Source organism: Paramisgurnus dabryanus, chromosome 17 (genome assembly GCF_030506205.2).
Source record: "Paramisgurnus dabryanus chromosome 17, PD_genome_1.1, whole genome shotgun sequence".
Lineage (NCBI taxonomy): Eukaryota > Metazoa > Chordata > Actinopteri > Cypriniformes > Cobitidae > Paramisgurnus > Paramisgurnus dabryanus.
In genome coordinates, this window is record NC_133353.1 from 7,500,753 (window position 1) to 7,514,610 (window position 13,858).

The window sequence follows — 13,858 nt, forward strand, 5'->3', positions numbered from 1 at the left end:
GATTAAAACCAGAAAGAGCAACATCCCTGTTGTAAACCTCCCACTGTGTCCTCAGGTGACTTTAGCTGCTTGGCAGGAGTTTGACAGTCAGCAGGCTGCAGTGAAAGAGTTTGTGGGTAAAGTGCGATCGGTCACAGAGAGAGAGATGATCTTCAGCAGTCCAGAAAGTCTGGCCACAGACCTGGAACAAAGCAAGGTGAGAAGATTATAAAAGCCATTATAAAACAGATAATTGCAATAAAATGTAATCATTTGTTTAACATTAGTGTATTTTGTCAAATTAATTTACCACCAATTTAAAGGAGCTGTATGTAACATTGGATTCTAGTGGCTGAACTTGGTACTGCAGTCTAAATTTTAAATATTGGAGAGACGTTTTTTTTTCCGGGTTGCCAGACACATACAGGAGCACCACTGATGATGGAAAGCATAAGTTTATCTGCTCATGTTTACATTTGCAATGTTTTTTGTTGAATTTTATAATTCAATCTGCTGCTTATTTCAGAGGTTGTGTCCACTGGGGGTTGCATTGGTGGGCCATTGCTGCCTCATTTAAGCAACCGTGATAACTGGCAACCGCGCTGTCAAAATACACTATAGTGTAAATTGGCAGTGGGCAGGATCACAAAGACCAAAACAAAAAGAGACTAAATAACTGGCTACAGCATTGTTGTTTGGTAGTTCACAGATATGTAAACTTAGCATGTTTCCTAAATATCTACAAATATATTATATAATGCAGTCAAAAACTTACATACAGCTCCTTTAACTCTCTTTCCCTGCCAGCGTTTTTTTTTTTAAGTTGCCAGCCAGCGCCTGCATTTTTTTTATTTTCACAAAAGTTTAATGCCTTCCAGAACTTTCTTCTTTAAATTTATAAACATAAAATATATCAAATATTCAACCCTGTATCACGAAATTATGTACCTATAGTCACGTAAATTTGTGAGTCTTTTCCATGAAACTGACACGTTTATCCGCCTTTTTGTGTGAACATGTCACATATTTCTGTTTACGTGTCACTGTCACGTATTTGTTACTCAATTGTTTTGTCCTATTTTCAAACCATTGATGCTTCGGTTTAGGGTTAGATTTGGTGTTTGCATTAGGATGTCACTTTAAGTATTGGTTTATACCTTTTTCATGATTTCTTTTTTATATTTTATGATTTTTAAACCATTGTCGCCTGGTATAAGAGTTAGAGTTGGGTTTGGGTAAGGATGTCATTTTATGTAAATCTAACCCTAAACCGAAGCGACAATGGTAAGAAAATAGGACAAAACAGTTGAGTTACAAATATGTGACAGTGACACGTAAACAGAAACACGTGACATGTTGACGAAAAAGGTGAAAAAGCGTGTCAGTGTCACGAAAAAGAGTCACAAATTTACGTCACTATACCTACGTAATTTTGTGATACTGGGTTGAAATATTTCATCCTATCTTCATTTGTTCTCTTTTTATCATCTGCTTTCTTTTGAGCAAAAAGCTGAGATGATTGCATTTTTGTGAAAGACTTTTGTTAGAGATCAGATTCAGAGCAATGATCAAAACATACACAGAGTTTTTACTGTTTTTGGATCAGTGGATGCTTTAGTGTTTTATAAGTTGGGTAAAAGCGCCACCTAGTGGATAATAGCGGAAATATGGATTGCCGTACAAAATTCACATTGGCAGGAAAGCGTTTTCTCAGAGACAGCTCATCAATGGCGGAGAAAGAGTTAATAATAAGTCACTCAAGGTGCATCACAATGATTTACCGTGGTAAAGAGAGATTTACTGTAGATACACAGCTTTGTGCCATGCTTCTACCTTCCTCCTTAAGTGGGCTAATATCTGTTTTACACACACACACACACACACACACACACACACACACACACGCTCTTGGCTTAATGCTTTATTATGCCATAGATTTTTTGATGCCACGGTCATGAATTTTTTATTTCCCCCTTAACTTCAACCGATGCTGTTGCTCATCCAGGATCTTCTGAAACAGAGCGAAAGCGAGTCCAAACAGGTGAACGCACTTCTAAAGAGGGCTGCCGACATCCAACTGGGTCCCAAAAATCAGTCTCTTCTTCAGGACCAAGCACATGCTTTGAGTGAACAAGTGGACAAAGTTGAGGCTGACCTCAGGAGAGAGTAATGTCCTGCTTTATTTGATAGATTTATAGATTTTACATTAGGAATGATTCATGCTGATGCATTTAGAGATATGTATGTTTGAGTGGATAATTTAATTGTAATTGCTTTGTTTTTCAGTGTGACGACATTGGAGGGCACGAAAGCTCAATGGGATTCATTTGGGAGCGAGTTTGAAGCGTTTTCAATGTGGATAACAGAGAGAGAGCGAGAACTGGATGTTTTAAAAACCTCTAATGCCCCGCTGGAACAGCAGATTCTTACTGTAAAGGTACACAGCTTAACCCTTTCTTAGACAATTTAAAAAACTCACAAACAAACACATTAACTAGCTAACTAACTGTTAAATACGTTAGTAAAAGAGCAAGAGGTTTCTAAAAATGTTCAAGTTTTGTTATCTCCATTCAGCTCTGTAAGGGGCGATTCACATTTCGCGTCTTTTGCGTGCTCAATATGGCTGGGTATTGATTCAGATGTTCCAGATCGATTCGATTTCGATTCACAAGCTATCGATTCGATGGTTCTGATTCTCGGGACGGTTTTTATACTCGATTCTCAATTCAACTCAATGAATATAGATTTAATATTACTACAGCATTTCACCTCTGCATTACAAATCACGCATATAGCTTTGTTCTTGTTCACAATATCGTCGTCGTTTTGCTTGCGAAATCTAAAATGCTTCATACCTCTGACTTCTTATGTGAAGGTGGCATCAACTTCAGCGAAGCACCTAAAACCGCTGTTTTAAGCACTGAATAAATGAATGAAAAGCTCGCCTCTCGCTCCTTGGTAACATCACGCAAGGCAAAAAAGATGGTGACATCTAGTGGAGAAGACTATTAATTACGTTAACGTTAATCTTACGTTCAATGTTTGCGGAAATAAATATGAAAAGAATTTGACAATCGATTTTGAATCGACCACATTTAAAAAACCGATCAATCAAAAAATGTAGATTTTTTTGCCCAGCCCTACCGCTCAAGTTCGTTATTTCAAATGTAAGAGCGCGGTATGCACGCTCATAATGAAAGCGGCACGGTCCGACACGCACAGGGTGCGACAGGCTAGTTTTTTCCAGGCGCGTCCGCACCACATCGAGTTAAAAATATTCCAACTTTTGCCGCAAGCGCACCGCAGGTCATGACTCATGTGACAAGAACCAACCGACGGTCGCATTTTCCGCGCGGTTTTAGGCGTGAAATGTGAACCGCCCCTTAATTCGATATTTCTTATTAGCCTAGTTGTTGTTTTATTTCAGTTGCATTAAATTTCATTGTGTACATTTCTGGGTCTCAGACGATCAGAGATGGGCTACAGGAGAGAGCAGAAGTCCTCTCCAGACTGGAGGAAAAGTCTCAAGCACTTGTCCAGTTTATGTCCTCGGGCGAGTCTGCACGAATCAAAGCTCGCTTGACACAAATCGGGAGGTACTGGGAGGAGCTTAAGGAAAGCGTTGAACACCTGAACGGCCAGTTAGAAGAAACCTCTTCCCAACAGATGAAGTTTAATGCCAATCTTCAACAGGTTTGCTTCATTGTAGAAAGAACTGAAATTACCATCAAATTCATGTTTGTGCCATCCCTAAAAATTTGTATTTTAATTTAAGATACAAGGTGAGGTCGAAGACATCCAGAAGAAACTCGACAGCCCGGTGACTTCATGCATCTCCTCATCCGAGACCTACAAAACTCTGCAGGAACACATGGTACATGCAGTTACTACAGTATGTGCATATGTTGTTTGTTAATTCCCTCGAGGTCTGTCTTATAATCTGATTGTTTGGTTTTCAGGATGTGTTTCAATCCCTGGAGAAGGTGAAGGCCACCCTGCTGTCTCTGTCTGCTGGATCTCGCAGGCTCAGCGAGAGGGAAGCGTCAGAGAGAGCCGTGGCAACTCTACAGCAAACTTACGAGCAGTGTTTAAAACAGGCCAAAGATAAACAGAACCAAATGGAGAACCTTCTGTCACTTTGGCAGAAGTATGTTTATTTTTGCACCTAAAGGATTTATTACTCATATCCTTGAGATATGAAATTTCCTTTTTTTTTTAGATTAAATAGATGTTTGTTTATATTTGCAGGTATGAGAAGGATTGGTCTGCCCTGCAGTCTTGCCTCGAGCGATGCGAATGTGTTTCCAGCTCGGAGATTCAGCTTCTCCCTGTCGACAAACTAAAGCTGGATGGAGAGCTCCAGGAACTCAAAGTAAATCATCAAAGCCTTTTCCTTGTTATAGTTTAGCACTGAAATACCCTGAGCCTTAACTCATTCCCCGCCAGCCTTTTTTTGAAAAGTTGCCTGCCAACATTTATGTGATTTTTACATAAGTTTCACAAAATGCCTTCCAGGAAAATATATATAATGTTTTAAATATATAAACATACTCTGCTTATAAGCTCTTAAATATGATAAAATATAATATAATATAAAATATATAAAATAGTTTTTCTTCAAAAATACAGAATTTTTTGCACAAAGCTGAAATAATTGCATTTTTGTAAAGGAATTTTGTTAGAGATCAGATTTCGAACGATTATCAGAACATACACGGAGTGTAAAATTAGTAAATCATTTTTTGCTTCAGTTTTTTAAATACGTCCGCCATCTAGTGGATAATCGCGGTATTACAGATTAACATAAAAACTCATCAGGAACACGTTTTATTCATGCAAATGTTTTTTCTTAATTGACGAGATAACTCGTCAATGGCTGGAAAATTGTTAAATACAACATAAAATGGTATTCACAACTTGATTTTACTCCTTGAATTTTGTGGGACAAAATATTTAGCAGGGACTTTATTTTATAATACTGGGATTAATTTGGATTGTGGATTATTTAGGATTTTGCCTCAGCAGAAAGGATGTGGGGGTCAGTTTTGACTTTGTTACATCTTTAATTTCTTAAATAAAGTTTGTTCTTGTATAGCACCTACAGAGTGAACTTCAGTCGCTGGAGTCAGTTTACAATCGGCTGATAGCAGAAGAACAAAACCTTTGCTCTACTGCATCAGACCAGCGGGTGAAGACCCTCAAAGAAGACCACAAACAGCTGGAGAACAGATGGAGCTGTCAGACCGCCGCTATACCGCACAGGTAAACATAAGCATTGTTTGTATCAAGGCCCACATTTATAGTACTAAAGTGATTTCTGAATGGCATGATTTTGCAGATTAGTCTTCATAATTGTTTTAGTGGACCATGGAGGCAACATTAGAGTACAGTATGTCCTTGACTATACATCGAGTAACAAAATTATCCAGCACAAAGCTTTTACATGCAGTTTATTTTTTATAATCACAGAATACAAGTCCTCCAGAATCATCTGACTCAAGTGGAGGAGTTCGATCAAACCCTGCAGAAGTTCTCCAAGTGGGCAGAGTCTTTCCTATCATCATTACACTCATCTTCTCATGTTGATATCACTGATCTTCAACCTTTCAGTAATGACATTAAGGTATGTTCCACTATGAATACCTAATATCAGTTCTTTAAATAACTTTGATGTTGGATGCCAAAACTGTCAGATCTCATAACTAAGTACTACACTGTAAAAGATTAATGTCTTCTTAGTGTTTGTGCTTTCTGGTATCTAAAAACATATATAATTAACGGGGTGGTCACACTTCACTTTCCATTTATACACATGTCAAGGCGTCAAATCGAAAACCCAAGCTTATTCGAAGATATTTTGCTGCATACCAAAGTCTGGTGAACTCTGACCTGCGAATTTGTGTTTGTATATTTGACCAGTAGAAAAATTATGACTTTTCTCTCTACTGAAAATCCAAAATGGACGAAGCCAAAGAACTTACATTCACGATGCACTCCCTGCCCATATTCGCAGTAATGTCCGAAAAATATTCCTGTGCTTAAAGTGTAGTGTGACCAACCCTTAAAGGAATAGTCCATTTTCTTAAAAGAAAAATCCAGATAATTTACTCACCACCATGTCATCCAAAATGTTGATGTCTTTCTTTGTTCAGTCGAGAAGAAATTATGTTTTTTGAGGAAAACATTGCAGGATTTGTCTCATTTTAATGGACTTCAATAGAGCCCAACATTTAATACTTAACTCAACACTTTGGAGTATCAAAGGACCCTAAACGATCCCAAACGAGGCATAAGGGTCTTATCTAGCAAAACGATTGTCATTTTTGACAAGAAAAATAAAAAATATGCTCTTTTAAACCACAACTTCTCGTCTAGATCCGGTCGTGATGCGTCAGCGTGACCCCACGCAATACGTCATGACGTCAAGAGGTCACAGAGGACGAACACGAAACTCCGCCCCAGTGTTTACAAGTGTGTTGAAAGAGGACCGTTCCTACGTTGTTGTATTTCAACTGATACTAATTAATGTTTTTGTTTCAGTTTATTGTTTACAATGGTCCGCAAATGTGCGTTTTATATATGTAACACGTGACCACCCTACGTCACTACGCGTTTACGTTAGGTCACGCTGGACCGGACCTAGACGAAAGGTTGTGGTTTAAAAGAGCATATTTTTTATTTTTCTTGTCAAAAATGACAATCGTTTCGCTAGATAAGACCCTTATGTCTTGTTTGGGATCGTTTATAGTCCTTTGAAACTCCGTTGAAAAAAACTGTTAAGTGTTGAGTAAAACTTCACAAACATTTTTTAAGTGTAAAAATCAATAAATGTTTCAATATGCATATTACAATATTCACATTTGAGGTATTTTGATCATTTCAATCTACTCAATAATAACTAGTTCCAAAATCGGTCGAATTATCTAGTTTTTGCCTTAGTAGATGTCAGTTTTGTTTCACATTTACCTTTTCCATCCTTCTTAGGAGACAAAAGAAGCACTGCAGAAGCAAAATGTTGTAAAACAGGATCTTGAGCACCAGACTAAAACCCTTTGTGACGTCTGTGAGCCCGCTGAGGTTCAACAGCTTCAGGGAAGATGGGAGAGCGCTCTGCAGCCTTACCTGGAGGCCGAGCAGCTGGTCGAGCTACGAGGTGAGAGTCTGGAGAAGTTAGAAGTTTTCCTACACACCCACGGTGTGGCGGCCGGCGTCCTCCGAGGCCTCAGACAAACCGTGGAGAGCGCCGGGAGCTGGGACAAGAGCCGCGTGGACGAGCTGCAGCGAGACCTGGAGGCCATCGTTCCTGACATCGGCCGCCTGGAGACGCTAGCTGTGAACCTGGACGGTTGTCTCTGTAAAGCTCATCTTCACCTGATCAACGGGAAAGAGGGTCGCACCTCGTACCGCTCGCTGGCTGACTCTTTGAACGCTGAGCTGGACGCCGTGAGAAACCTGCTGGGCTCGAAACAGAGCGAAGCTGAAGCCCTGGGTGCTCTGTGGAGCTCATTCAGACAACGCAAAGAGCAGCTGCTCAAAACTGTGGAGGACATTGAGGAGAAAGCAGATCAACAGTGCCTGAAAGAGCCAAATGTTCTTACTCTACAGCAGAGGTATGGACTGCGTATACTTTTGCCTTTATGATCTTTGAAGTTTGCCTCGAAAGCCAAAATCATGGCGACAATGGTAGTGTGCACATGACTTAAAGTCTTGAAAAATTACCATATTAGGTGACCTGATTTGGTTAAAAAACCTTTGGAGGCGTACTTACTACAGTATGTAACCAAAATGCATCGTGTTGGTGACCAGCAATGCTACTTATTCAGTTCAGTTGTCTATACAAAAGTTTTGGACCAATACAAACTGAGTATAATTTGTGGTGTTTGTAGACTCCGCTTCTTTAACCAGTTGGAGGATGAGCTTCAGTCCCATCAGCATGAAGAACAGTGGCTGAGGGATAAAGGTCATCAGCTGGCACAGAGAGATGCAGAGCTCGGCGGTGAGGTTCTGAGAGAGATCAACCTTCTTCAAACCACTTGGGAAGATACCAAAAAACTCATCTCTGAAAGGTTCGGCACCTTGGTTTTTACCGACACAATAAAATGTACTGATTTAAAAAAATCGTTTTTTGATATGTAGCTTAAAATCGTGTTTTCTTGTTCCAGGCAAGAACAGAGCAGTGCTTTGGTTGAGCTCATGAAAGACTATCACAGTCTGAAGTCTTCAATAAACACGATACTAGAGAGCGCTGAAGCTATCACTGATATTAAAGCTGCATTAAAAGACCAGGAGGACACCAGGAGATGCCTGTTGAAGGTACTGAAGGATTTTTTCAGATATTTAATACTTTCTTACCGTATAGAGGTTTCTTATAAACCTGTTTCTTACCTTCAGCACGAAGCTGTGAAAGCAGAGATGGCCAGTAACCAGGATACGCTCGAGCGTTTCTCCAGTAAAGGAAAGCAGCTGTTGAGTGAATTAAACCGGATTCCTGATTGTGACAACCAAATTGTGAAGACGGAAATGGACGCCACAGTAGATCAGTGGCTGGATGTGAGTTTGTCAGGTGAATTATTGAGTCTTCGCTATTCATTTTTGTGCTGAATCTCGTCTGTTTTGCTTTGACACAGGTGTCTGAGAAAATCGAGGACAATCTTGAAAATCTCAGAAGGAGCTCGGCTTTGTGGTTGGACATCTATGACATCAGCGCAGAAATAGAAAGCTGGTCCAACATCTCTATTATGGATCTTACTGATGGACTGAATAACTTCAATGACAGCCAGAAAACTGAAAATAAACTATGTGAAGTCAAGGCATGTCTTATAGAGTTAATTTTATAAAACTTATAAAGAGGTGTCATTTTATAATATAATATCAATTCATAGTCATGAAAAGCATATAAATAGCACGCAATGTGAAAAGTTGTGCAATACATATGCCAAATTCCTATTTTGCATGCATTTGATATGCCAGTCCTTTCTGTTAACTTAATACGGCGCATCTTTTTCGTGTCAGTTTATTTTTAAACCATAGTCACTTGGAGTTGGAGTTAGAATTGGGGTAAAGCGACAATGGTAAAAACTGAAAAAAAAAATACATAAAATGACACGAAAAGATGTGACGCATTAACTCTTTCGCCGCCAGTGTTAGACCTGGCGAAAAAAATCGTCTACGATTTTCCGATTCTCATGCGTGTCTCCTCAGTAAAGCCGGAAGTAAAGTGTCTCCTCAGTAAAGTGGAAGATTGTCTTCGATTATGAAGGCGATTTTGCCTAGCTTCTTGGTGAAATACGGCTCTGTGTAGTAAATGCCGCTCCATCTAAATGCAGGTGATGGCGATTTACTACTAATCACCGAACCGGCTTTACTGATGAGACACCCATGAGAATCGCAGGCGATTTTTTGCCCAGCTCTAGCCAGTGTTTTTTTTTAAGTTGCCAGCACTAAAATTTTTTAGGGCGATACTTTCAGGTTTTATAAGTTGCGGAAGAGCACCACTTGGTGGATAATAGCAGTATTGTGGAAAGCCAGAAATACTTGTCATTGGCAGGGAAGCATTTTCTCTTAATTGACCAGATAACTCGTCAATGGCGGCGAAAGAGTTGAGTCAACGGAAATCATATGCATATTATATGCTTGCCAAATTGGAATTTGGCGTATGTATTGCACAACTTCTCACATTGCATACTTTTTATACACATTTCGTGAGAATAGGCTGATATATACTGTATTTATATATATTATATTATATATATTTGTATTGTCTGTATACTGTAGGTGGATGTTGGCCTGAAGGAAAAGAAGATAAATACTTTACAAGAGAAAGTATTAGAGCTGAAAGAACTGGCTGGTGCTCAAGAAATCCCTGCTAAACTGCAGGTAACTTGATTTAATTTTCTATTAATCTCTTATTTTTTAGTCGATAGGTTTCTCGATTGGATGTGATTTCTGTTTGTGATTTCGTGTCAGGTCATGGAGACGGACCTCAGAAGGAAAATAAGCAACACAGAGGAGTTATGTGATCAAGCCAAGAACAACCTTCAAGACTTCTGCTCTCAGAAGAAGCAGCTGGTAGATTTCCTCTCCCAGATGACCGAGTGGTTGAAGAACGTTGAGAGGTCTTTGCTGGATTCACCGTGTGAAACCGCTCCAGAAGAGATCTGTAGAGTGAAGGTACAGACCATCTGACACTCATGCTTATCAGGAGACGAGCACCACTAAAGTTGCCTTTGTATAATGTTTGTAGGAGATCCAAAAGGAGCTCCAGAACCAGCGGACGAGCATCGACTCAGCCCGGGAAAGCCTGAACGCGCTCTGCAGAAAATACCCATCAGAGGAGCTGGCCGCTCTGGGTTCATCCCTGACAGATCTGATCAAAAAATATGAAACCGCCAATCAGCAGTGTGTTAAAAAACTGGGATCCTTACAGCTCGGCCTGCAGCAACACTTCAACGGTCAGAATCACAATGTTCTTCATAAATTAAAGGAGAGGATATGTTTTATAAGCAGATTTTGTGTGAAGATAAATACTTGAGATTGCTTTGATTTCTTCTCTCTTCAGATCTTGTCAAGGAGTTTCACACATGGCTGTCTGGACAGAAGGAAATCGTGAGAGAATGCTCCGATCATTCTGGAGACATGAGCCTAGTAGATCGTAAACTGCAAAAACTAAAAGTATGTGGCTTTCCAAAAAAACAGTTTTTTGTCTTTTTGAAAAAAATGAGCATTGCTACAGGTGGTTGCTAAAAGGGTCGATTTCTGGCTAAAGAATAAGTAAACAACTCTCAACAAGATTTATTCATATTCACAGCCTTACACTGTGATGCTTTGAGGTTTTATACTTGGTCTGGGATTAGAGCTGCAACTAACGGTTATTTTGATAATCGATTAATCGGATGATTATTTTCGATTAATCCGACTAAACGGATAAAAACCTAAATACTTACTCAATTAGATTTTTCACTTATTCTAGCTAAATGAGGCACTGAATTGGGATATTTACGTGTAGAAGTGTACTTTTAAAAGTGTAAAAGCCACACACTACTACAGAGTTTTACTAATATAATCTTTTTGATATTTAAGTTTGTGCGGCTTTTAAGAAGTAAAACATAAATGTCAAAATATAAATAAACAAAATCATTTGAGTCTTCAGGGATGTGCTAGTGAGGACATTTTGCCACTTTTTAATCAACTTTAGACCTTGATGAGAATTAACATTATTCATTATTATTAACTCTTTCCATGCAGCCTTTTTTTAGGTTTCCCGCCAGCATTTTTTGTGATTTTCAAAAAAGTTTAACCAAATGCAGTAAAATTTTCTTCTAAAAATATATAAACATACAAATATATCAAGTTAAAGAAAAGGTCCTCTGCTTTCAAACAAACAATAAACAAACAAACAAAACAGAAAAAAACTTTCATCCTATCTTTATTTTTTTCCCAAAATAAATTTTGTTTTTAGCAAAAAGCTGAAATAATTTCATTTTTGTGAAGGAAATTTGTTAGAGATCAGATTCAGAACAATTATCAAAAATAATTTTTTGCTTCAATTTTTTATAAATTGGGTAAGAGTGCTTCTAGTGGATAATCGCTAAAAACTCATCAGGAACACGTTTTTTGTTTCATGCAAATGTTTTCTCTTAATTGACGAGATAACTTGTCAATGGCGAGGAATGAGTTAATAATAATAATCAAAATAAATTAGCCATAATGATATGAAAGTGATATACATGCGTTGTTACAGTAATAACTTCAAAAGTGACTTTAATTATAAGCGAACAGCTTGCGCTGTATGACGCATATCCGTCATCATAGACCAACTAGTTGACAGTTGACAACAAATTTAATTTCCAATTTTAGCAATTAGTTGTTGCAGCCCTATCTGACTATAAATATGAGCAATATATATGCTTTATAAACCAATAATCAACCCATAATCAACCAATAACCAACCAATAACCAACCAATAATCAACCAATAATCAACCAATAATCAACCAATAACCAACCAATAACCAACCAATAATCAACCAATAATCAACCAATAACCAACCAATAATCAACCAATAATCAACCATTCGAGGTCATTTCACACTGACCTGCCCTCTGTGTGCAGGGAGCTCTGGAGCGCGTGGAGGATGGAGACTGTCGTCTTACCCATGTTTGCACCGAGGGTGAGAAGCTTCTTCTGCATCTCCCCAAAGCCAGCGGAGCACAGGTCCAGCAGAACCTCTCCTCCATACAGCAGGACTGGGATGGCTACGTGGAGCAGTGTAAGCAGAATCAGCAGAACCTGGAGGACAGTGCCAGCCTGCTCAGCGGGTGAGAACTTCACACCGGCTCCACCATGTTGCTCGCTGGGTTTAATAATGGAACACCAGATTGCTTGAAATAATTCCCGGGAATAAATGGCTTTGCTGTGGAGGAGATATGCATGCTTTGTTTTTGGCCCCAGATTTTGTGAATTTAAATCTGTGCTGTGTCTCTCTAGCTTTGACAGTCGTCTGCAGAGATTGACCCGGTGGTCGGAGCGAATGGATGTGAGGTTGAGCACAGAGCTGCCCGAGGGGAGACACAGCGACCAGGAGAAAGCAATGCTGGAGCGCGTGGAGGAATTTCAACATGAAGTGCTTAAAGAGAGGTCAGACTACAGTAAATACTACTGATGCTACAGTTCACATTTCCCAAAAAGAGAAAAGCCTGGTTTTATGAATGTAACAAGTATTATTTAGAGCGTCACAACTGAGAATAATGGAAAATATAAAACAGGCTGTACAACAAATACTAATATAGTGTATAAATACATCTTAAAATAAAGGATTTCTTTTCAATTATGAATTATTTTCCTCCTGCAGAGATTCATTTGAGAGTCTGTGTCAGGAAGCTCAGGCTCTCAGTGAAGGAGGACACGGTAGTGGGGCGGAGCTGCGGGCGTCTGCGCAGCTGCAGCTGCAGCATCAGGCTCTACTGAAGGCAGTGAGGGAGAGGCTGCGCTTCTGTCAGACGAGTCTGCACGAGCAGCAGAACTTTGAGGAGATGCTGCAGGGCACGTGGGGTTGGCTGAGCGCCGTTCAGGAACGACTCAATTCACTTAACAGCACCAGCGGAAATAAAGAAACTCTGGAGAAAAGACTCGGACTGGTGCAGGTCAGAAAACACAAACCAGACGTCACAGATACGAAACACAGTTTATATTTCTGTACAAGTTTATTAGCGCTTTATCGAATTCTCCCAATTTTATTTTTATTATTCACATTTTTGGAAATAAAGCAAAATACTTTATTTAGTGGTAGGTCAAATCTGCATTTTGTGTATTATTGTTTGTATCAAATTAAAACTTGCTTGTAGAAACTTTTTACATTTATGCATCTAGCAGATGCTTTTATTTATTGGACTGCATTCAAAATCTGTTGTCATTAGGCATGGGCCGGTATGAGATGTGGCGGTATGATAATCTTAAAGGGGCACGCCAACTTTTTGGGACTTTAACTTATTCACTGTATCCCCAGAGTTAGATAAGTCCATACATACCATTTTCATCTCCGTGTGTCCCGTAACTCTGTTTGATGCACCCACTACTAGCCTAGCTTAGCACAAAGACTGGAAGTAAATGGCTCCAGCTAGCATACTGCTTCAAATAAGTGACAAAATAACGCCAAGCTAAGCTAGGCTAGCAGTGGGTGCGTCAGACAGTTACGGCATGCACGGAGATGAAAAAGCTATGTATGGACTTATCTAACTTGTCTATCTTTGGGAGATACGGTGAGCATGCAACATGTATGCCAGGTTAAAATATTATAATATTCTTTAAAAAAATATATATTTTTTTAATATATATTAAATGTTAACATCAACTTAATGATTGAAATAATTTCGTGTAAACA

General features: G+C 39.2%; 1 protein-coding gene across 4 annotated transcripts in view; it reads left to right on the forward strand.

Annotated features, from left to right (window-relative positions):
* The window catches only part of syne1b (spectrin repeat containing, nuclear envelope 1b), a 119,283-nt gene that overhangs the window by 32,490 nt on the left and 72,935 nt on the right, over positions 1–13,858 (forward strand). For 3 of the 4 annotated variants that reach the window (XM_065254128.1, XM_065254133.1, XM_065254141.1), the window contains exons 1-7: positions 9,742–9,855; positions 9,946–10,149; positions 10,223–10,430; positions 10,538–10,650; positions 12,091–12,296; positions 12,466–12,615; positions 12,830–13,121. In XM_065254128.1, the coding sequence (XP_065110200.1) occupies positions 9,949–10,149; positions 10,223–10,430; positions 10,538–10,650; positions 12,091–12,296; positions 12,466–12,615; positions 12,830–13,121 (1,170 nt within the window). In that variant the 5' untranslated portion in view covers positions 9,742–9,855; positions 9,946–9,948. Of the gene's footprint in view, positions 1–55; positions 197–1,984; positions 2,146–2,265; positions 2,417–3,444; positions 3,673–3,754; positions 3,854–3,938; positions 4,127–4,227; positions 4,352–5,074; positions 5,242–5,448; positions 5,603–6,963; positions 7,590–7,865; positions 8,046–8,141; positions 8,293–8,370; positions 8,530–8,606; positions 8,790–9,741; positions 9,856–9,945; positions 10,150–10,222; positions 10,431–10,537; positions 10,651–12,090; positions 12,297–12,465; positions 12,616–12,829; positions 13,122–13,858 lie in introns of those variants that run through there. The other variant, XM_065254156.2, reaches the window with a different exon arrangement.